This window comes from Amblyomma maculatum, chromosome 5, assembly GCF_055883805.1.
Source record: "Amblyomma maculatum isolate TAMU_Amacu chromosome 5, ASM5588380v1, whole genome shotgun sequence".
Classification (NCBI taxonomy): Eukaryota; Metazoa; Arthropoda; class Arachnida; order Ixodida; family Ixodidae; genus Amblyomma; species Amblyomma maculatum.
The window spans coordinates 42,839,420-42,866,945 of NC_139348.1; the positions used below are offsets into that span (position 1 = coordinate 42,839,420).

Genomic DNA, 27,526 nt, shown 5'->3' on the forward strand with positions numbered 1-27,526 from the left:
TTTACCTGCAGCGCTTTTCAGCCCGCCTTGCGCTTTTTTTTTTTGCGACAGGGCATGGAGCTCCGCCCACCAGTCCTCAGCCTGCCTGAAACGTGCTCGGTTCCTAGCAGACAACACCGCCGAAGCGAACATTTGCTTGCAAAGTACTTCGGTTTTGAGGAAATCTTAATACATTAAGTCCTATGGGGGTTTCACGGGGACTGCAAAATACTCGTGACGAAAATTTCGTTGAAGCGGCGTTCGTTGTACCGGGATTCAACTGTATATACAGCAACATTTGTTGTCGAGCATGCATATGAATGGACATTGCTGTAATCCACCTGTCGTAGCAGCTTGTGCATTATTCATTCCTTGAAACATTTGAACTTGTGCATTGGTTTTTCTTGAGGGTTATGCAAATTGCAGTGCAGAATACCACCTACTGGTGAGATCTGGAGAGACCAATGTGCATTGGGTCAATGTTTGACGAGAGATACTTTGCATCTGTGTCTGGTGCAGGCATCTCGTGAGGACCTGTTGCAGCTGATGCTGAATGCAGAGGAAGAGGCGGACTCTCCCATTGATGTGCACCAGCTGACGGTGCCACATGAAGAGGAATCTGTTGCTCATCAATGTGAGTGGCTGTCCATCCAGTGCATGGAGGTCTTTTGGAAGGCTACCCACTTTCTTCACCTGGCTGGCAGCCCTGGAGGGTATTTTGCTTCAGTCCTTGTTGGCAGCTGTTTTTAGAATGCAGTTTGTTTGCCTTTTACTTTTTTTTCCAGGATTGAATCCCAGCTGTGGCGGCTGCTTTTTGATGGACGTGAAAAGTAATGTGGCCGGGTGCTGTGCGATGTCATTGCACATTTAAGAACCGCAGGTGGTTGAAATTTCCGGCCCCCTCCACTACGGCACCTCATAGCATGAATTGCTTTGGGATGTTAAACGCCCTAAGCTAAATTAAACCATTGTATCTTTTTTTTTTTTCAGAATTCAAATTTCCAAAAGTACAGCAAGAAGGTGTTCTTCTATTAGTTTTAGTGAGGAGAAATATCTAAAGCACTCCCTTTGCATTGTAGGTGGAATGGTTTTAAAGTAAGCTATGTGCGAGAGCTGAGTCAAAGAGAATTATGTTAGAATGATCTTTAATATAATGGTTTAGGTGATCAATTTAATATTTAGCATTTAAAAAAAAGATGAGAACAGGACTGAAGGAGGAGCCATGGTCACAAGTATAGAGGTACAATGATCGGTGGCAGTGGTAATATTGACAAGTACTTACTTCTGCAGTGCAAAATGCAATCATACTTGACATTACTTAATTTATATTGGACCACAGAAAGGGATCAATGCTTGAAGGGGCACAAGTACTATAATGCATCAGAATTGGTTCTTGTAATCACAAGGAAACCCTGGCATTTCTTTTCTGAAAATCCTTTGTCATAGTAATGAGCAAGAAATCTACTGATTGTCGTCTAAAGAATTGGAAAAGGTACTATTATAGTGAGAGCAGCACTAATGAAACACCACACATTGTTTGTAAACCGAGGTTCATAGTTCCAAGGCATGCATATACCGTATTTACTCGCATAATGCTTTGCACTCGCGTAATGCTCGCACCCCCAACATTGGGCGTCAGAAATTGGATTTTTTTTTTCTCTCGCATAATCATCGCAACTCCAATATTAGCACTGCGAGAGTCGTCTGCTAGTAGTAACAAGCGCCATCTTTGGAGCACTACTGAACCTAGCTGGCCTCGTTGTGTGTACGCGCTACCAGGCAGCGATAGCGTGCTCGGGTAGATCATCACATCATAGGTTCGCAGTCGTCGCCATTTTGCGATGTGTCTCCATTTCTCGTCATTGTTCTTTCGTTCTGTTCATGTTACTTGCTTTGTTTCACCGTCTACCGTGTTCTTGTTGCCACATCGCGATGGGGCGGTACACAAGTTATACAGCTGCTCTTGAGGGGGGACATGGCTTTTAAAGCTATTTTTCTTAATTTTTGACTAAACCTGATAAAACTCGGTATTATGATTCAATTTTTTGCATTGATTTCAAACATGTAACTATTTTTCTAGTTGGTCAATTAGTTCAAAAGGTGAATGAAATTAAGTGTTCATAATTTGCGCAAACAATGAAAATATAACCGCACTACAAAAAATACACATGGACATTTTGCTAGATACTAGAAAGCATAAAGAATACAATGTTAGGAGCATTTTGTTTATACAGTCGAGCCCGCTTATAACGAACCTGAGCGTCACGCGGCGTCCATTCGTTATATCCCGAAGTTCGTAGTAACTGGACCACAAACTAAAAAAGAGAAAAAAAAAAGTTGGCGGTCAAAACACGAAATTTATTTCTTAGCAAAAAAATCTGTGATGCTCGTCTGTTTCTGCAGTGTAGATGCGATGAGGGCGGTCTCCAGTTTATTTAAAGCGCTAGCATGCTCTTCGCCGAGTCCCTTGGCATAGACAAGTTGTCTGAGGCCCTCTATATAGCCCATTGCTACAGATGTGCTTACGGGTGCTGGCTCAGACGTTTCATCTTCATCTGATTCTTCAGCGTCGCTCTCGGCCCGCACTTCAGAAACGATGCCTTCGTCCGTGCACGGTTCCGCAATATCCGCGCCTTCATCCGCAGAAATAAAATCCTGCCAACCAATGCCAGGGCCTCCCATGTCGGAGTCGACGACGCGCTGCCACAAATCGCCGCCGGAATCATCATCATTGGAGGCATCAGGCCCGACGTCCGGTACTGCGTCGACGAAGCCGGCCTTGCGGAAACAGTTTCGCACGCAAGCGGTCGTCACCTCCGCCCAGGCCGCCTTCACCATCTCAAGGGCTGAATACAATGAAACTCGGAGCGGCAAGTTAGCGGCCGGACGGTCAACGGCGGTGAGCAAGCTGCACAATGCGGCGCCTATACGATGCCTTAAAGGAGCGTATTATGCCCAAATCAAGAGGCTGCACTTTAGAAGTGGTATTGGGCGGCAGGAAAAGTACAGTCACTGCCGTCAGAGACGTTTGCACGTGGTGCGCTGAGCAGTTGTCGAGCAACAGCAGCACGCGCCTGCTTTGCCTCTGCATGTCGCGGTCAAACTCGCCCAGCCACTCTGCGAATAAATCCCGTGTCATCCAGGACTTAGTATTGTGCCTGTAGTGCACGGGTACATGGTTCCGAAAGCAACGAGGCTTCTTGGATTTTCCAACTACAAACGGCATGCGCCGGTCGCTGCCATTCATATTAGTGCACAGAAGAACTGTAACGCGCACTTTACTGTGTTTACCGCAGCGCATGACTCCCCTTTCATGGAGTGCGTCTTGTCTGGAAGCATCTGATAAAATAATGCAGTTTCATCTGCGTTATACACATCCTGCTCCGCGTAGCTTGCAATAATGGCTCGGTTTGTTGCAAGCCAATTGGCAACGTCCTGGTCACTTACCGAACGCGCCTCACCGACAATCGATTTAAAAATAATCCCATGCCGCACTTTGAACCGATGTAGCCAGCCATTGCCTGGGCAGAAGTCGGGAAAATCTAGTAGGAATGCGAAGTCTTTGGCTTTGCCCAGCATCATTGGTCCACTTATCGGAATGTTGCGAGCCCGTGCGTCGACGAACCACTTCAGCAGCGCATCCTCTATGTCCGCATAGGTGGCCTTCCGCAGGCGCTTTCTGTCCGCTGTGTTGGCGTCGGAGCTGGCGATCTTTTCCTTATTCTTCAGAATTGTCGAGATGGTTGATTTCGACACGTTGTACTTCTTCACCAGCTCGCAATTTTTAGCACTTTGAGACAGTTCCGTCACAATTGCTCGCTTCGTTGCCATGTCCAGCGCTTTTCGTTTCGTGACCGCTGGAGGCAGGCAATTCCCGTCCGCCATCCCGAATTATACGACTCAGGCCCGACAGACGAAGCGCTCACACCACACACACGAAAATGACAACAAAGCGTCGCAACTGACGGAGCACGTGCGCACGTGCGACAATCACGCGAGGCAAGCGAGGAAGTGCCTAAGGAATGGAACGGAACGGACACACAGCGGGCCATGGTATGCAGTGGGGAGACCAATGAGAGGCATCCCTGAGCGTCAGTGCTGCCACCTGTTGGCTCCTACCGTAGTTGCTTTCAACCGCCCATGGCCTCCGAGAGAGAGCGATCGATGTTCAAATGTGTCAGAGACAGACGCTGGAGTTCATCGTATTCAGATATGTGGCGCAAACAAAGACAAACACAGGAGAAGATCCACAACACACGCGCACACTACCAACTGTAAGAAGAACCGGAAAACACTTCCTCTTCTACACTCAGGCACGTCTCAACTTCTTCTTCTTCTCATCTCCCTCTTCTTTGCCAAGGGGAAAATGTCACACTCTTCCTCGCACACCATAACCTTGTCCAAACATGGCGGTGACCAATCTCTTCTTTCTTCTCTTCTATTCTTTCTCTTCTTTACCAAGGGGAAAGTGACACTTTCTTCCTCTCAGCCCAAAACATGACAGTCACAAATTCTATACTGTCTTGTAAATCCACACCACTGCATTGCCCAGTAACTCCTACCACACTGGACAGGTAAATATCACCACATAGTCACCAATCATACACTAAAAACACCACCACACAAATACAGCAAATACAGTAGGACATGTCCATCTACACACCATAACTTAAATAGTCCCTATCTATTGAGAAACTATATCTTGCCAACATCTAAGAAGCCACGAGGCCCATGTACTTAAGGGGGAAAAATTCTGCAAACTCCCATGGCCCCAAAAACGTAAGATGAGTCCAAGAATAACAACTTTAGGCCAAGAATAACAGCTTGAGGCCCGATAATAATCTCATTCTTTGCATAATTCAAGAGAATTGCTCAATAAAATTAAATTCTTTTCTACGTAAACTCAACGAAGCTTCACTAATGCATCTTTCATTCTTCTTCTGTATCCAATACGCCTCTAAAATTTCACGTGCCATCTTATCCCGACTCTTGCCTAATATGTTTAACCTACTAAACAACGGCTCACACTTGCACTTTTGGCAGTGCAAGGCTAAATTTGACCCTTTGCCATTTTCTATGGACTTTTCATGTTCCCTCATTCTATCATTAATACATCTTCCTGTTTGCCCAATATATAGATTACCGCACGTCAGAGGAACCTCATAAATCACCCCCACCCGACATCCAATAAAACTCTTAACATGCTTCTTATCGCATTGCCCTTTGTTTTTTCTCCCTATTATTGCACATAACCCACCCAGTTTATTGGGGGCAGAAAACACAACTGGCACCTCAAACCTACTAGCCACCTTTTTCAGGCCGTGTGCAACTCTATGTATATAAGGGATCACTTGTGGTCGTTTATTCCTCAACATATCTGGCGACCTTTTTTTCCCTTTCATTTTTTGAAGCAAAGACTCTGCCACCCCACATATAATCATACCCGGGAAACCAGCCGCATCAAGTCTTTGTAATTGATTATTAAAGCTTTCCTCTGCCATATGTACACATGATTTTAACAAGGCCGACTCCAAACAAAGGGAAGCTATCCCTCTTTTTATAGTCTTTGAATGGGCTGATCCATATGGAAGTAGCTCTTTTTTAGCCCTGGGAAAATATTTCCAACACACTTCGCCATTACAAATTTTTATATTTAAATCAAGAAACTGCAATTTGTTGTCCACCGGTAGCTCATGAGTAAACGTAAGCCCTTTTCCTTGTATCTTAAAAATAGAAAGCACACTTTCCACACTTTGACTCACTGCAGCGCCCTTATCCACAATGACTAAAATATTTTCCCAGGGCTAAAAAAGAGCTACTTCCATATGGATCAGCCCATTCAAAGACTATAAAAAGAGGGATAGCTTCCCTTTGTTTGGAGTCGGCCTTGTTAAAATCATGTGTACATATGGCAGAGGAAAGCTTTAATAATCAATTACAAAGACTTGATGCGGCTGGTTTCCCGGGTATGATTATATGTGGGGTGGCAGAGTCTTTGCTTCAAAAAATGAAAGGGAAAAAAAGGTCGCCAGATATGTTGAGGAATAAACGACCACAAGTGATCCCTTATATACATAGAGTTGCACACGGCCTGAAAAAGGTGGCTAGTAGGTTTGAGGTGCCAGTTGTGTTTTCTGCCCCCAATAAACTGGGTGGGTTATGTGCAATAATAGGGAGAAAAAACAAAGGGCAATGCGATAAGAAGCATGTTAAGAGTTTTATTGGATGTCGGGTGGGGGTGATTTATGAGGTTCCTCTGACGTGCGGTAATCTATATATTGGGCAAACAGGAAGATGTATTAATGATAGAATGAGGGAACATGAAAAGTCCATAGAAAATGGCAAAGGGTCAAATTTAGCCTTGCACTGCCAAAAGTGCAAGTGTGAGCCGTTGTTTAGTAGGTTAAACATATTAGGCAAGAGTCGGGATAAGATGGCACGTGAAATTTTAGAGGCGTATTGGATACAGAAGAAGAATGAAAGATGCATTAGTGAAGCTTCGTTGAGTTTACGTAGAAAAGAATTTAATTTTATTGAGCAATTCTCTTGAATTATGCAAAGAATGAGATTATTATCGGGCCTCAAGCTGTTATTCTTGGCCTAAAGTTGTTATTCTTGGACTCATCTTACGTTTTTGGGGCCATGGGAGTTTGCAGAATTTTTCCCCCTTAAGTACATGGGCCTCGTGGCTTCTTAGATGTTGGCAAGATATAGTTTCTCAATAGATAGGGACTATTTAAGTTATGGTGTGTAGATGGACATGTCCTACTGTATTTGCTGTATTTGTGTGGTGGTGTTTTTAGTGTATGATTGGTGACTATGTGGTGATATTTACCTGTCCAGTGTGGTAGGAGTTACTGGGCAATGCAGTGGTGTGGATTTACAAGACAGTATAGAATTTGTGACTGTCATGTTTTGGGCTGAGAGGAAGAAAGTGTCACTTTCCCCTTGGTAAAGAAGAGAAAGAATAGAAGAGAAGAAAGAAGAGATTGGTCACCGCCATGTTTGGACAAGGTTATGGTGTGCGAGGAAGAGTGTGACATTTTCCCCTTGGCAAAGAAGAGGGAGATGAGAAGAAGAAGAAGTTGAGACGTGCCTGAGTGTAGAAGAGGAAGTGTTTTCCGGTTCTTCTTACAGTTGGTAGTGTGCGCGTGTGTTGTGGATCTTCTCCTGTGTTTGTCTTTGTTTGCGCCACATATCTGAATACGATGATGCACCAACTAGCCTCTCAAGCCGTTATTTTGAGCTGGAGTTCATGCACGCTGGAGTTCATGCTCATGCTTCTTTAGCCGCCCGCTATCTCTAATTCTTAACCCGGAACTTATAATAGAGTTCTTGTGCTCAACTGACATCGGCAGCAATCCCGGGTATGTTTTAGACGGCTTTTTACATATACAGCCACACGCTCGAAAAAGAAGACGCTAGGCCTGTTAAGCCTAGCAGCCCTCGCTACAACGCTATGCCGGATGTCTCGGCTGATGCCGAGTCCACTGACCCGATGGACACTGACGCCCAGCAACCCCCCTGTGCCAGTACGAACGCCAGCTACTTGACGCCTGAGAACCTGCAAACAGTTACCAACTACCGTACCGATCTATAGGCGAAATGGAGCTCCTACATGGATGACGAAACACAGGCCAACAACCCGCACCAGTGGCAGACTGTGCCCGGCAAGAAACGTCTTCTGCAGCAATGTAAGCAAGCCAATTTTCAAATGTTAAGAGACATGCCTTACCATGTGGTAGTTATTAAACCCACGGAACGCCGAGACATCTCATCGTTCCCACGTGCCCGACTAGCAACATTACTCAACCAGCACGCCATAGACCCCAGCCTTGCCAAACTTGCAGTGTACTGGCCTGACAGTCGCAGCAATACAATAACGGCAATCGTGAAAGAATCGGAGCATGCTGTAAACATAACCCGCCATCTTCGGAAGCTTTGTGACCCCACATGGGGCTCAGTTTGAGTTACCAGCTACATGGCACCGCCTAAAAACACTGTATGCTTTGTGTTGCATTCCATCGAGCCAGGCAGCTCCAGCAAAGATTTGATTGCCAATATTTTTTCGCCGCATAGAACCATACTTGCCGCACGCATGCTTGGGAAATCGAACACTGCCCTAATTACAATGGAAGCCCCGAGCATACCGAAACGTGTTTATTATTATAACTGTCCTGTAAAGGCATACCCGTTCGAACATCGACCTGTTGTGTGCCTTCATTGTCACGAAGCAGGACACATGCAAGCGTTCTGTCCGAACGCCGCTGTATACGGCCGTTGTGGAACTGCACATACTGGAGACGCGGCCTGCACCTTGCCATACTGTGTTAGGTGTAAAGTACAGGGTCATCTTGCTACCAGCACAACAGGCCCCTCTAAAAAACCGGCAGTCCCACCGCCGACGCAGGCCCGGTCACACAGTAATAACCTCGGCAATGACACCGGCTCATCTGAGATTACCTGTTCTACATCGCAACTACAACTCACCCAAAAAACTCTCAAAGAGTCACATAACAGTAAAAAAAACAGCGAAGAATCCGCCTCAAGCAACTCGCAACAGAAATTAAAACCATCGGATTTACAGGTCGCACCTGATCTAAACAAGGCACTCGCCAAAGCACAAGCTGATCTCGAATGCGCGCGTTCCCTCATGCTGGACAAGCAGTTAGCGTTCCAACAGCTTTTCGAGGCCAAACAGGTCAAAGACAATGAGCCGAAACTTCGTCAAGCCTCAGTATGGTTTAAAAAATCTGCCCCTTTGACTGGCACAACCCCACCTTCTCAGTTTTCTTCAACAGCCTCTCCACCGCCAGACGCCCCGCAAAACCAGGCAGCACCTCCTTCCGCAACGCAGATCAATTGTGATTCGCCCACCACCACATATATCTGCAGCACTGGCCGCTCTCACGAAACGAGTTGACGATTACGAAGCACAACAAGCCGCACAAGAAAAGATTTTAACACAACTTGCAACTGTCATGACGCAGCTTACCGTCCTCGACACTATTAGCAGCCAACTTAAGCAACTCAATAATGCTCAAACGCAACTCACAGCCGAACAACAGCTTATACGGAATGACCAGGCTCACCTCGCACAACGCCTAGACGCTCTAGAAAACGGCCCTCGCGCTCCAAAGCGTCCCAACATAGCTGCGGTCGATAAACATCCGCCTCGCCCTACCGATTAACATGGCTATCGCCTCAATCGAAACCGTACCTGATGTCCTTCAGTGGAACTGCCGAAGCCTAGCAACCTGTGCGCACGAACTCAATCTCTTGTTTGAGCGCATAGGCTGCCCCCCAATTCTCCTTCTTCAAGAAACAAACGGAACATCCCCTGGAATCCGTCACTACAAGGCACTTTATTTTCCAAGTATTATGCATACGCCTCGTTACCAAAACGCCCCTGTAATCCGCACTCAGGCTGCTATATTTATTCGTAAAAATACTCCCCATGCCCAACTTGACACATCCGCGTTCTGCTCACCGCACCAAGAAATCGTAGCAGCGCGAGTGCGATACAACCGCAAACATCTTGTGGTTGTCAGCGCATACGTCAGACCCCACGCAAAGCCTCACGAAGTCAGTTTTGACTGGATACGGAAACTTCGCGACGCTCATCCTAAAGACGAGATGCTCATTGGCGGGGACTTCAACGCGCAGCATCAAACATGGGATTACAGATGCTCCAGTCTTCTCGGAACACGTCTGCACATCACATCCACAGAGGTAGCGGGACTATACCTTGGCAATGACACCGATTATCCGACACGACGAGGCATGCATCCTGGTCAACATGATACGTCTCCGGATCTGACCTGGCACTCCAGCAACATTATCCAAGATTGGCGATGTGGCCCTGAAACAATGGGCAGTGATCATTACCCTATATGGATACAGCTCCAGTCCAATCTACGCCGCCGCAAACGAAATACTCGTACCGTCAATTGGAAAAACTTCCGACAGGCTTTAGACGGTCATCTCGTCGAACTATAGCAAACGCCTTAGCAGAAGTCGATGGCTTGACTTTGGTAGCACTTTATCCTATAGGACCAACACCAGCAAGCTGTGGAGAGTATTCCGGGCCATGAACGGCAAGAGCAAATCCGCAAATACCGGAGAAACCCTTCTCCGCACTAGTCAGACTGCTACCGAGCTTGAACAGGAGGCAGCCCGCACTTTCCGCAACCCGCCTCACCACCCCCACCTGACACCTATGCACCTGTTCCATCCACAGACTCTACTGGCATTAACGCCCCCTTTAACACATTTGAATTCGAATATGCTCTTTCACAAGTTAAAAAGAACAGCGCTCCCGGCAAAGATGGCATCACTTGGAGCATGCTCCGGAACTCCAGCACACCTACTAAGGAAAAATTGCTTGACCTCATCAACCAGCACTGGGATACGGCACTGCCTACCACCACATTGGAAACACTCGGTAGTTGTCCCCATACCCAAGCCTGGAAAACACCCCACGCAACTTGTCAACTTGCGACTGATCTCTCTAACCTCAACCGTCTGCAAGGTAATGGAACGCATGGTCACCAATCGATTTACACATTACCTTGAGACCTCAAATCACTTTCACCCGTTCCAGACTGGCTTCCGCCCTCAGCTAGGAACACAGGACAGCCTTTATCTTCAACACACCAACCTGAACAGAGCACGCCGATGGTGCAAAGGCCGTCCTGACATACTCGTAGCTGTCGATTTACACAAGGCGTTCGATACCATCAGCCATCAAGCCATTGTCGACGCGCTCATCCACACTGGAGTTGGAGCCCGCGTCATCAACTTTGTGAAATCCTTCCTGAGTAATAGAACCTATGAAATTCAAATCGATACCAACCACATGGCACAACATTTTACAAACCGCACGGGTGTGCCTCAGGGCTCAGTCATTTCCCCCACCTTATTTAACATCGTCATGGCGAAAATCGCATGGCAACTAGACAAAATCGGTGGCCTACGGTTCACATTATATGCGGACGACATCACGCTCTGGACCACGTACCGTAATACGGCTCGAGAACAAATGGAGACGCTGCAACTAGCACTAGATACAAACGAGATTGAACTTCATTTTACAGGTATGCGTCCATCCCCAGAAAAAACTAAATTTCTGGTCATACATCCACCGCCTGGCGACGTCGACGTCAACCTTCACTTCGGCAGTCAAAACATCGCACAACCCCCGGAAGGTTATCTCCGGATACTTGGCGTTCCCATCAATCAGCATGGTACTGCTAAGGATTGGATCCAACAGCTAAAATCTCAATGGAGGCCAGCGCTCCACTTAATCAAACGGCTCAGCAGCAAGAGTGGGGGCGCAGGGACGGAGGTAGCGCGTCGCCTCACCGTCGCTATTCTGCTCGCTAAGCTCCGCTACGGTGCTCCTTACTTTGACTTGACCGCAGCCAATTACAAGACACTTGGCTTACTTTATAACTCTGCCTTGAGGGTTATAACTGGTCTACCCGTACACACGCGCATCACGGAGCTTCACAGATTCGCTCAGCTCCCACCAGTGGATGCACTTATTGCTGCGCACCGAGCCAATCATGAAACTCGCCTGCGTCACACACCCAACGAGCGTCGCCTCCTCACTCGAATCTTTGACGAAGCTAACCTACACTTGCCCATATTGGACCACCTTACAGCACCATGGACAGAAACATTGGTAACAGATCCAAAACCCCTTCCAACCAACACCAAAGGGCCAGAAAGAGATCACCGACAATGCCACATAATTAATACACAAGACTAGCACATCGGTCTCCGCATTTATACCGACGCCGCCCTATATCATGACGATGACACCGGCTTCACGTTTGCAACCACCGCTTACTACCAAGAGGGTTCACAGCTGCACGCTACTAGCCACAGTGGTCGCAGGTACTGGTCCGCAACTGAACTCGAATTAACAGCCATCGACGAGGCCCTTCAACACTGCACCAAAGGAACAGATCGCTTCATCCACATCTACACCGACAGTCAAGAGGCTATAAAAACCCTGCAAGCCCGTTCTTACAAGACCTCAGTACAATGCAGCATCAAAGAGCGCTGCCGATACCTGCGAGAGACCTCACAAGTCTCAGTACGAATTCATTGGACACCTGGACATCACGCACAAGGAACTGGGAACAGAATGGCCCACGAGGCCGCTGGCGCGCAGCTAGAGGAAGACCGCCAGCATAGCCTTGATGTGGGCGTCCAACTCCGACCATCCTTACTGTTCTCCCGTCTCCTTCATCATACCGGACTCTGTCATCACGCGGCTTAAACATGAGCGGAGGGGTCTGTTGCGGGACCTTGTCCCCGGTATTACTCCTCCGATCCCTTCCGGCATCTCTTGTCCAGCCCAAGTTCTAACTCACAAGGTGTGAGTCGGTGCAGCATACACACCGGACATCCTGAGTCAATGGCGCCGAACCAAGATCAGCTGCCCCAACTGCCCTGCTGACTCCGTTGACCTACAGCACTTGGTCTGGACCTGTCCTGGCACGGCTGGCCTCCACGCACGCTACACATCTGCTCACCACATTCAGAGTTACGAAGACTGGACAGCCCCCAATACCAACGCCAAGCGCAAGCTTAGTGCCCTGCTAAACTTCATGTCGGAGTCTGGCGCCCTCAACCTCACCTAACCCACCCCCTTCCCCTCTAGGCCTCAGGTCATCCTCATGAATAAAGGTTTATGAATGAATGAATGGCCTCCGAGATTACCTCCGCAAATCTCGAAGGCCACGAACCGTCACCGCCGTACTGAATGCAGCGGCGTGCGCGCTGCTGCGCATTCAGTCCGCCCGTGCAAACAGTACAACCGCTAGCGTAGGGAGAGGCCTACCTCCTGGCACCCCGCACCCCTGGCACGGCCGCTCAATGGAACAGCCAGGAAACGAAACGACGAAACTTCGAAGGCTATGCCGGCGGCCGGTGCCGTGGAGACAGGCGAAGACGAGGGAATGGCGAGAGGAGAGGGGAGCAGAGTTGCGAGGAGGGGCGGCAGCGTGGCCTTGGAGGCCACACCACGCACCGACACTCCACACTCGTAAGCAGCGCGCGTCGGCGAGCAAAGGGTAGCTCGCTTGCGAGGAGGATTGCGAAAACAGACCAAGAGGGATGGGAGCCCATCGTTATCTCGTATCGGGGCGCCGGGTTTACGCCGTCCGTTCGCTGTAACCGATCGGCAGCGCTCATGGACGTTCGTTATACGTGTGATCTTGTGCCATTGAAGTAATGTATATTTTGGCGGTCGCTCCGGTCTCGTTCGTTATAAGCGAAAGTTCGTCTTAAGTGGGTCCTTTATAAGTTGGCTCGACTGTATAGCAAATCTTGGCGATGTTATAGCAGTTCAAAGTTCACTGTTCCAAATGTAAGTGTCCTACTGTCTGATGTAGAGCAGAACTGAAAAACATTTGAAACGTAAATCGCAAAATCTGTTCCTAACATTGTGTGCTTTGCACTTTTAGCTACATGCCACAACAAATAATATGGTTCTACCTCCATTAAAGGCAGAGATATCGCTTCCGCAAATGAGCAAGAAGTCAAGAATGGGTGTTTTGAGAAAACTAGAAAAAAAAGATTTTTTTTTATTTATGGGCGGATTTGCACCAGATTTGCATAATTTGTGTATTTTCTCGTCCTCATTCCAAAACTGCAAACTGTTTTTATGTAATGCAGGTAGTTTTATATATATAATAAGGAAAACTGGTCTTTTGTTTGGAGGAAGCATGGTTAGTAAACATTCGATCTTGAGGAGAAGATTTCGATCCCTAAATGGTCTAGAATCATCAACAGACTGCAATAATGCATAAATGGGCCTTCTAGGATGATTTCGAAGAAAGTCAGAAGCCGAGATATTGCTGCTCCAAAATGGTGACTTTGTCAAAAATTCTGTTTTGAGAAATCGGCGAAAATATGTTTTTGGCACATTTTTGAATCACCAAGGCTAACAGCAAGTCAATAACTTGAGTTATGACTGGCTTTTGATGTGAAATTACTGTTTCCCACTGAGATAATTACCCCTGCAACTCAGAAGTAAATTTATTTCGACAAGGTTTGTGATTCCGCATGCCGCGTGCGACGCCGTTTTTCGATCGTCGCGCCACTAACACTTCCGAGTACTCGATCTGTCGCACCCATGAAAACTGCTTAGGTATCACTTTTTCATCTACATCTTCATGGTTACAATGCTCATAGCGGCAGGAATCGCTTCGAGTAAATCATTCGCTCTCTTATCTGTTGTGCCGAGCACCACCGGCTCGAAGCGTTGGCGCTTCGTCACTGATTGCGGATAGCACGATGCCGCGTTACTGGCGTGCCTCTTATCTCAACCTTTCTTCACTTTTTAGGCCAGTATGATGATCGAGACTAAATTTTCCGTGTTTTACGCCGTGGTCATGTTCACAAAGTGTCACTAAACGAGATAGGCCTAACTACGCGACCTTTTCAAAATGGCGCCAGGCCATGAGCAGTTGATGCCGGCAGCCAACCAAAAGTGGTCATTTGGGTCACATGCCTTCTGAGCTCAATAGCAGCGCGTGTTTCGCACAATTTTGTCCCTGTTTTCTGCTTCGGGTGTTCGCTCAAGGACACCAATCATGACATGGGAATAGCCTGAATCACGATCTTTTGAACGAGGCTAAAATGACACCAGTGGAGCACATATTTCTCAATCTGTGGCCGAACAAAACTTGGTGCAATTTGACCTCTATTTAAAGGGCCAAGCGTTCAGATTTCAGAACTTTGGAAGACTGTAACATGTGAAATAGGTGGTATTTTTCAACCAAAGTTTGCACATAGCTGTGGAAACGTCTCAGGACCGTGAAAATGACGAAGTCGAAAATCGATTTTTAGACAGGTTTTCGGCCGCACTCTCCTTCCGCTTTCACTCCCACCTCCCTCCCTTCCCTTACGGCGCGGTACAGGTGTCCACAGAGCAAGTGTGACAGATACTGTGCCTTTTCCTTCCTGTTAATCAATTATTATTATTATTAAGAGCTGTGTCCCCCCATAAGCTGAAAGTTTTCGAGTACGCGCTACAGCATAGCAACCGTGCTGCCAGCAAGCACTTCGGCGTCAACGAGTTCTGCGTAGTACGCTACTGGAGACAGCGATAAGCGTCTTGCGCTGCCCAGGGGCGCCACAAAAATGGTGCTAAAAAGCGCCCCTTAGGCATCTGCTGGGTAGTACAAATCCCCAGCGTCTGCATCCGATATGCATGGAGTCAGTATGGATCCACCATTTTAATTTGTATTGTGTATGAATTACAATGAATTTAAGGCACTGAAAATTCTTTTAGGCCTGTCACAACGGGACAAAGACAATAAATAATTCAACGTCAGGCATTATACGACATGCAGCAATCGGAGGCGAAGTCTCAGTGCGCTGCCATTCGATATAGCCGGGCGAGTGTCGCGCGAATTCGTGAAGCTCTACGAACTTTTTACACGCAATTGAGCTGAAGCAAGTGAATATACGAAACTGCAACACGGATAGGCAGCGGAAACAACCCCTCTGAGGCACAAACAGTCTTTCCGATGGGCATCTTTGTACTAGAAGGGGGCAGTGGGCTTACTCCCCAGCCGAGCTCACGCTAGTGGTGGTGCCGCAAATGTCAATGAATTTCGAGTGGTTGCGTCACAGCGCTGATGTCAAGTTCACTGTAGTGCTTGGCCATCCGCGTTAAAACCTGTGCGCGCGTGCTGTCATTGCGTTTTCCTACACGTCTTGCTCCATGCATTTTTTCTATGAAATTTTGCTTTCCATTAAAAGGAAGAAAAGGCGCTTGCAGTGAATGTGACGAAGACTTCATGCAAATTTGTTTAGCATGACTCAATGTCAAAAAAATCATTGTTACGCGTCAAGGAAGAGGACGGGTTACGTTCGCATCGAGGGTGCCCCAAATATATTTTTTGCAGTCCTGAGAAACGGAGAGGTACGGAAAGAATGGGAGAATATGCACTGCTGTCCTAGTTGCTAGAAATCTACTCAGATAATAATATACAAGTTGAAGTCACCCTGACCCTCCCAGCTTTCATGCAACCAGCTTGGCAGCAAAGATATCTTTGCCTGCACAAGCATTTCTGTCTGACCATAGCATGTCGCTAGCAGTTAATACTAGGTAATAGTTCATATTTCATGTTATGTTGGGCGTCAGTATGTGATGAAATTAGGAAGCAAAGTTTGTAGGCACTCCTCACAATGCCATCACCAGGGGATATGACTTCCAACTCACTTTGTTAACACATTTTCTTTAGAAGGGAAGGGGAGACTGCTGTAACCGTCGAGTCTGCTGTCGGCTTTGTCAGCAATCTAAAACATGTTCACTAAATGCTTGAGTTGCCATTAACTGCTGACTGCAACATTCAGTATGTGCTGACAGTTGTGAAAGCAAGATAGGGCCAAATGGCTGCTTAGCTCGCTTGTGCGCATACCTATTTTTGTGCCAGGATCACCAGCTTTTGTGTAAACGGCTGCACGTTTATATGAAAGGGAGTTTTGCTTGAAAGTAATGTTTTGATTATATTTACAATAGCTGGCCTAAGAATCCCGATTCACACCTATTTAAATTTGCATTTAGTGCTCCAAAACATTTTTCCGAAAATTTTCTTCGTACAATTATTGCACCCACAACTTAGCATCAATCTTCTGCGAAAAAAAGTGCGATCATTATGCGAGTAAATATGGTACATTTTTTTTTAATATGTATTACAACATTCTTGCTTTCATTCTTCAAGTGTCCGGACTTCAGAGAATTTCGGCTTGGATAAGGCACATGTGCACCCACGTCAGTGTTCATTAATTAGGGATTATACGCACGGCGAAGTCGATACTTTGGATGACGAGCCACGTACATGGTTGCTCCAATTCTTCTGTGGTATTTTGTGACACACGGTGCTAACATACTGGCGATGATTTTCTTTTGAGACTACACCTAGAACCACCGTCACTCTGGCCATTCATGCATCAGTGGCTGTACTAAGTTCAACAGAAAGTATAAAACAAAATGTTAGCACGATGCTCCCTGCAATGCAGAAAGAAAACTAGAATGCATCCATGCCATTCACTTGCGTACTAGGCAGTTGTAGGTTGTCACATATTGCTCGCTTGGTGTTGCTGCGCCTAATGTGCTCTGCATCGATGACACAGTGAAAGTGCTCTGGAACTATTCACTACATATCACAAAATATATGACATTGTTACCATTTCACTGTGGAGACAACAACTTCGCATTAAAATGAATGCACAACTGATTTTCCTTACACTTTCATCGGCAAGGCAAGTGAAAAAGCCTTGATTAAGGGAAGCTAAAATAGTAATTTAGTGTGCGGAAAAGTACACTCATAGGATCATCCAGGCTGAGCATTGGAATTACGTACACAGTCACTCCAATTGGCAAAGCTGTTTCGTTACATGATCAGCCATTTCGATAGTAGCCTACACCTTAGTTAAATACGCAGACCTTGGCATTCATCGTTTGAAGCTCACAACTTCAAGAAATGTTGAGCATGCTGCTGGGAGGAGGTGTTGGCCTGTTAAAAGGTCAAGATCAGATTGATTGCCAGGTTGTGTAATGCCACAAGATCAGATGGCGTGATTGAGTTGGAATAAGCTACCAGCTCGGGCATATGAGACGAGAATCGAACACTGTTGAACATTGTGTGCTGTCACTCTGATTGGCTAAGCTGTTTTGTGACGTCACAGCCATGTGGCCTTGCGCAAGTAATTCAATCTGAGGCTTGTTTTGAATAGCCTGTGACTAACCGTGACCTGACCTAGACTTGACCTTTGATTTAACATTTGACCTTGAATAAACCATTATCACAAACCAATGCTCAGTACACTGCCATTGACATAACCGGATTGTCTTTAATATTTTTCTTGCATTTGGATGAGATGCAACTATAAAGGTAAGCAAAGCTTTTGAGGTAAGCATACGAAGTAGTTAGCGCGAGTGTTTAAAAATGTGATGTAATTTCAGGTTAAAACCGTAACGAAGTTTAGACTTCTCCATGTATCAGAGGAATTTAGAGAAACTCATAGGGGTTATAATTACTGAATTTTTTATGGTTCCAAGCAATTCTTCGGGAGCCATTTCTTCAGCGGCTTAAGTTTTGTCCCACCCAACATCCATTTCTTTGCTTTAAACATAGCGCAGGTATACATGATGCTTTAACTGGGGCCCCAGCTCAGTGCTGCACGCTTCGAAGTGTGAGCGGCTATGTCACTTTATTTGTCAGTTGCATTTATAGTTCAGGCACTAGCACAGAAAGACTTTGTGTGATTTGCCAGCAAGCTTTATATCTTCGTACCCTTCTAAGCTCGCTGAATTCGGAAAACTCTCTAGCTTCCTTATGCGTGATCATTAAGTTCAATTCCACAGTAGTGCTATTAAAATTAAAACTCACCTTAGCAGTGATTTTGGTGAAACCAAACAAGATACAGTAAAATCTCTGTGATTTTAATCTGTTTGATACGAATTTTGGGATGATACGAATTCGCGAAATTTCCCAGCCAGAGTGCATTGTGTACAATGGGTAAAATTTTGGACGGTTCGAACACTCTCCCGCGCCACTTCTGATGATACGAATGCACGAACTGCGGCCGCAACCTTGAAGACTATGCACTGCCTGCACATCGTTCAGTCCGAGATCGCCAGCCGTGCTGTATGTACGCATCACGAACAGTTTGCGGCAACGCGTGGTCCGCACCTCGCCGACGTCACAATTTTCTGCCGGGCTCACGGCGCATGGCCCACAAACCACACTTGTCGCAACTGTAGTAGCTGGCGGCGGCGTACGCTGCCAGTGCGCACGGACCGAACATCGCTGGCTCCGCGATCGCGAGCAGTTTGCTGCACCGCGGAGTCCACATGTCGCCATTTCCATTCGTGTTGTACGTGCCGCGAGAAGCACGCGGATGCAGGCAAATCGCACATCGCCAGCATTGTGATTGTTTTTCACGCCGTGAAAGGTTTGCAGCGGTGTGCGGTCATGAGTAGTAGTCGGCGGCGCACGCGGCGGGCGCACACCGGCCGCACATCGTAGACTTCCCGACCGCTAGTCGTGCTGTGCACATCATGAGTACTCTGCGGCGCCACGCGACTGGCACGTCGCTGTCTCTTGTCGTGCTTTGCACGCCGCGAGAAGCCCGCGGAGGCACGCGGCCCGCGCTTCGCTGACGTCGCGATAGACTGTCACGCTGTGTGCGCCGCGAGTGGCGAGCTTTGACTGCACGACCGTAATAAAACTTCTCGGACATAAACATATATGCGCGACTGCCTTTCTTATGCTTCTGCATACTTATTTTCGTTCATTTTGATGATACGAATGTTCGGATGATACAAATTTTTTCACGACCTCGTGAGATTCATATCACCGAGGTTCTACTGTATTCACATGTTTCGATTCACAATAAAAAAGGTCAGTTGCCTTCACGCAACAGTTCGCTGTATTCTTGCTTGTTACTGGGGAGAAATGCCTTGATTGTTTTATATGGCTTGCTGACAGGGAATCTGTAATACTTCGCTGTGATAGATATTTTATCTAGTGACGTTTGTGTAACCGGGCTTGACTGTGAGGCCATATCTACTGCTCAGAATAATGGAGTGGTACGAATTTTCTTGGTGTGGCTCACCTGTGTTCATACAGTGACTGTCACATGCAATCATGAAATAGTCATTTGCTTTTTATATTCATTAATTTGCATTATATGGCAAAAACCTGGCTCAGTGCTTGAGCATCAGTGACTCATGAAAATTCATTTGAGCAGTTCTGTAACCAAGCTGGAGCTCATCTTCCTGTCCTTTTAATTGGGGCACATGATGTTTCCTTTGGGATTGACTACATTTGTGATTCTGAAATGAAACTTATTGAAATAAGATGCTTGAGGGTCTTCGTGGGGTATATTGAATGTCTGGTGCTTTTGCTTTCAGCTCATGAAAGCATTCCTGTGATACGGAAGAGGCGATTTATGACTACGATGGAGATTCAGTCGAATGCAGTCATGTTCCTGGTTGCTGGGTGAGTGTAGTGCGGAATTTTTAGACAATCAGAATATTTTGTATTGCCTATAGAAAGGAGATGTCGCGCTTTGATGCCTCTGGAGTGGCCACTGTTCTTACTATCCGCATATTATCTGGGAAAACATACGATTCGAAACGCTTCATTTTGAAAACTATAACCGGTGAATGAGGTATGAAGACTTTTAGTATTCACACTTTCACTTGATAAAAATGTAGATTAGCCTTTTCTGTCATAAGATAAGAACAGTCTAGTCCTTGTAGAGTTCAGTCCTTATTTGTGTTGCCCTTATTGCGCAAGGGATTTCGTAGCACATCCAGTCTATTGACCGCAAATGGCCAGTTAGGATTGCTTTGTTATTCTCTCCGGATGCTGCGCCTCCTTACGTCAGTGCACACTGGAGAAGCTATTGCGATGTAGCTGTCGCCCCATTTTCCCTCCTTGTGCTGCGTTCCACAGACGAGGCCAGCTTTTATGTAAGCGCACAGTTGTAGTAGTTTGATGCTTTGTCCCCTACCTTTAAGGCATTGCAAAGAATCCGCTATGTTTCTCCTCATGCGACGTGTCCGCTGAGACAGCCATCTCATGTTTCTTCGCCCCTGTCACATGGACTTGCAAAGAAGCCATTACGGTGGGCGAAAGTCGCTACCTTTTAGTTCATGTTGCATGCTTCAGGATTTGCTCGACCGTATGTTAGAGCATGCACAGCCGGTCACCAAGTGTATTATACAACCACAGTTTGTTGAAATTATGAATAGAGTAGCCTGGAAATTGCATTCCTTGAAAACATATTAACTGGGGGAAGGAAATATTGCAATTCTGTGAAGCATTTTTACTGCTCACAGTTTTGAGCTTATGAACTGGAAATATGTCCAAGGCTCTACTATACATCAATCGGGATAGCATGGCGCTCAGCATGGTTTAGCTACTTTATGAAACACATAGTGTTGGTTTAGAAGATAACCACTTCGAAATACCTTCCACTCGCTTTTATCATCTGCTTGCGCTAATTATTTGAAATATCACATTTTATATTAATCTATTTTCAATTCTGTCCATGCCTCATGCAAGTACCAGATGTGCAGAAATCTAATGAATACACAAAAATGTAATGGGGGGGAAAATCGGGAGTTCATGTGAAAATGAAACCTTTGCGTGAATGCTGTCATCTTTTGCGGTCAATAATTAAGTTACTCACTATATACCTGCTTGAGTATGGTCATTCTGTGTTGTACCACCTAATGACTCTTCATTAATCTTCACTTTGCCAGGTATGAAACAACTGGCACTACACTGTCGTTTACATCATATTTGCTGGCAAAGTACCCAGAAGTACAGGAGCGGACAAGAAGTGAAATACTGTCTGTGGTGGAAGCTGAGGTATGCAGTAGTTTTGGCGGAAGTCTTTGGGCAGTCATTTTTAGTGGCTTTCATTTGTATGGTGGTGTGAGTAAGCTCTTGTATTCCAAAGTCTTAATTGAGCACAGATGTCTGTGAGAGTACAGGTCAAAATGGGTAGCAATACAGTAGAGATGAAAAAAAAAATATGTGGCGCAGTTTGATATGCCACACATCTGAAGCGAATACTATATGTTTTGCTGACACTGAATGTTAGTTATGGGAAAGTTGAAACATATTATGGGAAAGTTGAAACATATTCCCTTTTGCACAGAGCATTGTTTATGCTCCTATTGAGAGGTAATATTTGCCTTTTCTATTCATTTGATGTTAACAGTGCTGTGTATCCATTAAAAAAAAGTGCATTGCTTCAGACTCACTACAGCTGCCTACATGTCATGCCATTTGTCTGACAGATTGGATTTAAGGCCATCAAAATAACTACGATAACTTATGGAAGCTTCCTATACCCCGGTCAGACGAGCAAGTTTAGTGTCACTTTCAATGAGTGCACTCGCATTTAGCGTTATTCGCATCGTGTCACATGATGAACTTTAATGACACTCGCTGCTGAATACACTCTGCGTGAAGTGAGTTTGGCAAACTCACTACACTTTGTCCAGCAGGCGAGTGTGTAGTCTCAACAGCAGGGCACTGACATATCACTCATACATTTTTGAAAATTACAATGTTTTGAAATGTTTATCGTAATTTCATGAGCGTTTCTATTAATAGGCAAGAGATTTAAGCTCTGACCAACTAAGAATGATGCGCACACTTGAATAGCTACCCTCGTTCTCAGTGCTTGCGCTAAGGCGAAGGCGTTCGTCTGCTGCTGCATGGTATGCGATATCTCAAGCTGCATCAACGAAGTGGGAGTTATTTGTAACCCAATCTCTAGAAAGTAGTCGCTTGGCAGGCAGCATTTCGCTCAAGCGCCAGCCGGAAACACTACCGCTTTTCCTCCCGCAAGCCGCCAGCGCCAAGCCCACTGATACTTCGATGCGAAACAAACTAAAGGCCTAGCGACGACCACGGAGGAGCGCACGGCCAAGCACTACTTGCACCGCCTGCTCTGCCGTTCACGGGTGCTCGATGGGCGGTACTACAGCGGAAAGCTAGTAGCGTTCGGTGCTGTGAACGCTGCGAACTTGTCACCTACTTTCGTGATACTGCGGAAACCGGACCTTTTTCGTCGTTGTGTACAACGGCAAGCAAATGCTGTGAAGACGTGACGATGCCGCCGTACGTGGGTGCTGCGCCGCTGGACATTTTAGGCTGCGTAGAAGAGCCGTCTGACATGATTTCGTGTGAAAAATGCATGCTGCTCTGAATCATACTAGCTTGATAACTTTTCGCGCTCGAACACCGGTGACTCTGCTCCATATGTATACTCACTACTGGCATTTTCTCGGATAACGATGCAAATAAGTCGCAAAGCTACGTTCGCGATAACCGCGGTTAGCAGCATAATTATATAGCATAAACGAGGTCGGTTTTGCATGTGAACAGCAGTAACCATACACGTTAGCGAAAAGCGCGGTCAAGCTAACATGCCCGTGCGACATCGCAATGTTTTTTTAGTCAAATCCATGTACTCAAATGCACAAATAAACGGAATATTACCTTGGGGTCATTGTGCTTGCAATAAAATTGAATTTTAAGGTATTTTCGTGAAAACCAATTAATTGACACATAGGGCTGCAGCATCCGCATCGGCACTGCCGTCATTTCGAAATGACACTTGATTTTGCCGTGTGACAGCGAGCACCGAAAGTGTCACTCTTCCTATGTAAGTGCACTTCGTGAAAGTGTCACTAAACTTGTCCGTGTGACTGGGGTATTATACGAGAGGGAACACCCCTCCCCCCCACTTAAGATAAAAATAATTGTACTTTGTGAAACTCTTCGTAATTGCTACTGAGTAGGGGTGTGCAAATAATTGAAATTTCGAATACAAATTTATTTGTATTCAAAATACAAATATGCTTATTTGATTCGTGTTTTTATTAAAAAAAAAAAAAACTGACATATTCAAAAATTTAGAATAAACAAGTTTTCGAATGCACCACAGACCCTTGTACTGCACGCTTCACTGCAATGCTTGACCTTGTAGACTGTGCAGTGAAGCATCCTCAAAACGCGATGGGGCCTTTTTGTGAAGAAGGCCTACCCTACAATGTGTGCAAAGCGAAGCATTGGAAGAAACCGGAAAAAAACATTGTTCCTAAATCAGTTTCATTTCAAATGCAGACATTCATTAGATAAAATTACTAGGGTGCAAACGGTTTTTGGCAGTTTTCTCAGGGCCATTGAATAATTTGCACTTTCAGTTAATTCAGACTCTTTTTCTGGTCTCTGGAATGTTGAATTAACAAGAGTTTGCTGTATTTATATTCAGCAATAATACGACAGCTCTACCCGGTTTCATGCAGGCTCTTCCTGTACAAAAAAAAACGGTACATACAATCCTGTATAAAATCAACTCGGGAGTTTTTAGCAGGGTGTTATACTCTTCTCTAAAATTTTAGTTTAATTTTATTGAAAATACCCTGGCAATTCTGAAATAAACCAGGCAAACAATGTTTGCCATTTCTTAATTTTTATTTTTTTTCTCTCATCACATGTTGAATATTCGAAGGAATGTTTTTTCCCATATTTGTATTTGATCCGTATTTGAAAATTTCAATATTCGGACACCCCAACTGTTGAATGTTCTGCCACTATGATTGCCTATTTCGCAAATCATTAGCCCAGTGAACATTGTTGTAAAATGTTCAGCCTCCTGTGGGGAACAGTCTTGAACACTGTAAAGCACCTTCTGCATAGTGATAGTTTTTGACCGCAATGAAAAGCGGATCTGCTTGAAATATTGCTTCCAGCTAAAAATTACGGCTGTATGAAATGCTCCAAGTGGCCTTCACAGTGACTTCATTGTGAACAACACACATGTGCTGGGTGCTGGAACGTCAACAGAAATTCATTTTTTTCACTGGTCGGTGTCTCTTGTTTTTTGCCAAAACAAAAGCACTGAGTGAGGCCCAGGTTTTCGGATAGTTTGTATAGTTAACCCTCTGAGAATCAGATCTTTTTTGAGGAGGGGCACACCTATTAAGTGGGAGGACTTTCAGTGGCCCAAAGTAAAAACAGGCAGCGTGCGAGTGAAAGATGAGAGAGATAGAAGAGTGAGGTAGCGACCTTGGCTTGCTGCTAGATAGAGACAGAAAACGGCATGGTGCAGAGTGGGCCCAATAATCGATTACGTGACAGCAGCTAATCTCAAAATGACCGCAGCGCCCCTCCACCCCCGCTGCGGTGGACGATTAAGGCGGAGACTTTTAAATGCTACTTACCCCCTTCTTTCAGCAACGCAACAAAAATAAAACTGTACTTGTGCTTTTTAAGCACACGTTTGTACGCATGAAAAGCCACTGCATTTGCAGACGTATCTCAGCAGGCAAGCAGCAGACGACACACTTGAGCCGCGTCTGCAACCTACTTGCTTCAGACATGTCAGTAGATGTGGTGGCTTTCATATGTGTACAAAAGTATGTTTAAAAATGCAAAGGTAGTTTTTTTTTTTATTGCATTGCTGAAAGAAGAAGGTAAGTAGCATTTAAAAATCTCCGCCTTAATCATCCATCGCTGTGGGGGAAAAAGGGTGCTGCGGTCATTTTGAGATCAGCTGACGTCATATATAGGCGACTGCTTAGGCCCACTCCGCAATGCTGCGCATCAGTGCAGTTTTTCAACTTTATCTAGGAACGTTGCCGCTGACAGCGGTGATTAAGCCCGTGGCGGAGTAGCAACGCATGGACTTTAAACTTGACGCCCCGTAGCAGGCACAGTGGGAGCATAACAGACACGATGACTTCTACAAATATGCAACAGATGGCATGCACCCTTGCAAATTTTTGAACAAATAAAAATTGCAAGCATAGGGGGGCTCAGGCACAGAGAGGCCTCCACTCCATTTGTTGGCTGGAGTGCATGGTGCTAGCGCCATGAGACCGTGCCTCAGCCACCAAGATGGAGGGTATTGGGGCGGTTTCTGTGCATTCCGTGTCCTTCAGCTGACAGACTGAGTGTAGAGACGGTCGTACGCACTTCTAGAATGTGCTACACACAATTGCACCATCCCAGGTTTTGTGTCCAGGTGTACATTTTTTAATGCACACCGGAATGCACACGCCTACGTCAATGCAACAGGAATGAATACTATTGGACCCGTATATATCGAACCCAGATAATTCGAATTTTGGTTATATCGAACTCACGGAATATCCCCTTGAAAATCCCATGTAAAAGTATAGGAAAGCTGCGTCGTATATCAAACTCAATTTCACCGGTCGTTCGATATATCGAACTCCGCACCACGCATTGGACGGTGCACCGTCCTCGAAGATGATTGCAACACCCTCGGCAGTTTGGCGCGTGACGTTTTCAAGCCACGTGCAAAAGGAATGAGAAGGCAGAGTTCGGCAACGACTGGTCTAGGGCAGCACCGCACCCTTTCCCAAAGGCGGCCGCATCTGTGATGATCGCTGCCGCACGCCAGCACGTGACGTTTGCAAGCCATGTGCGTGAAGGAACGAGAGGGGATCAATGCAGCCGTGGTGTTGGGAGAGGGGAAAAACCCGATAAAGCGAAGTGCAAGGGTGTGCCCACTTCTCTCCCCTTCCTCTCTCTTTCTTGGTCTTCGCACGCAGCAGCACGCACTAGGCATGCGCGGACAAGCCAGCTCATCCCGTGGCAGATGCTTTCTACAGTGTTTGTTGTGAATGCTCTGCGTGCGGTGGCTGACACGTGATGGGTGCGATGTGCATTTCATGTCGTCATGCTGCACGTGTGAAAGCTACGGAGGCTGCGAACGCAGAAGCGGCAGTTCTTTTTTTTGCGGAGTCGTTCATCCTTGTCGTCGTGCTGAACGTGCGGCGCAGCGTAAGCCATGGCGGCTGTGGACGTTAAGAAGCGGCAGGCTTTTTTTTTTTTTTTGCGAGAGTCGTCCATTCTTACATCTATGAATCAACAAAAGCATGCGGTCAGCTGCGATCATGACACCGACTTTTAGCATTGTTTTCTTTAGACAGCATTTGCATCTGTCACACTTTCAATGATTTTTTGGCAGTGAACTACGCCCACCCCAAGTGCGGGGTGATAAATCGAACCAGGCTTGTGCAATCAAGTCATCACGGGCACTCTGACAAGTTCGCGCCTTGCCGCCGCAGGATCTATCAAAAGTATAGTCAAAGGATATACACACCATAACGTTATTGGCGCGCTGCCAATAAATGAGCTGTGGATGCGACAGTCAAAACAAAGGAACGAGCCACCAAACATTTTTTTTTTTTTCAAATTCTCGGGGGCAAAAGTGTAGTTCATTATGCGAATAGGTTGATTATGCGACAAACACAGTATCATTTTTCGGGGTTGCAAGTGGCGTCTATAGCTGATTTCTGTATATCGAATTATTGATATATCGAACGATTTCAGAATCCCCTTCAAGTTTGATATATCCGGGTTCGACTGTCGAACCCGGATATATCAAACTTGAAGGGGATTCTGAAATCGTTCGATATATCAGTAATTCGATATACAGAAATCAGCTATAGACGCCACTTGCAATCCCGAAAAATGATACTGTGTTTGTCGCGTAACCAACCCACTTCAATAACGAACCCACCCGCCACTTTTGCCGCAGAGAATGTGAAAAAAAATAAACAGCGTTAGTCAGTGGCGCATCCCTCCATTTCGCTCCACCGCAGGTCACAGCTTTTATTGGAAACTCACCAAGCTGCTGCGCAGATGTCACGACATATTTATTTTCTTATACCTTGTAACGCTAGCTCCTGCAGTGGCAGGAAGCGAACTTGGCAGAGTGCTCATGATGGTTGGATTGCACAGCTAGTTCCATTTAATCACGTTACACTAGGGATGGACAGCGTCACTGCCACAAAATCATTGGAACGCGTGACAGCAGCAAATGCCATTTGAAGCGAACGATGCCAAAAGCCAGCGTCGTGATCCCAGCAGACCGATTGCCTTCGTTGATTCATGCATAAACAACTTGCAAATAAAAAAAAAATGCCTCCGTAATGAACCTTTCCCCTCAAACT

General features: G+C 46.0%; 1 protein-coding gene across 1 annotated transcript in view; it reads left to right on the forward strand.

Annotated features, from left to right (window-relative positions):
- Positions 1–27,526, forward strand: part of LOC146188185 (cytochrome P450 3A11-like) — a 123,997-nt gene that overhangs the window by 36,323 nt on the left and 60,148 nt on the right. The window contains exons 8-10 of the mRNA XM_084603666.1: positions 499–613; positions 19,925–20,012; positions 21,284–21,392. Coding sequence (XP_084459792.1) covers positions 499–613; positions 19,925–20,012; positions 21,284–21,392 — 312 coding nt within the window. The remainder of the gene's footprint in view (positions 1–498; positions 614–19,924; positions 20,013–21,283; positions 21,393–27,526) is intronic.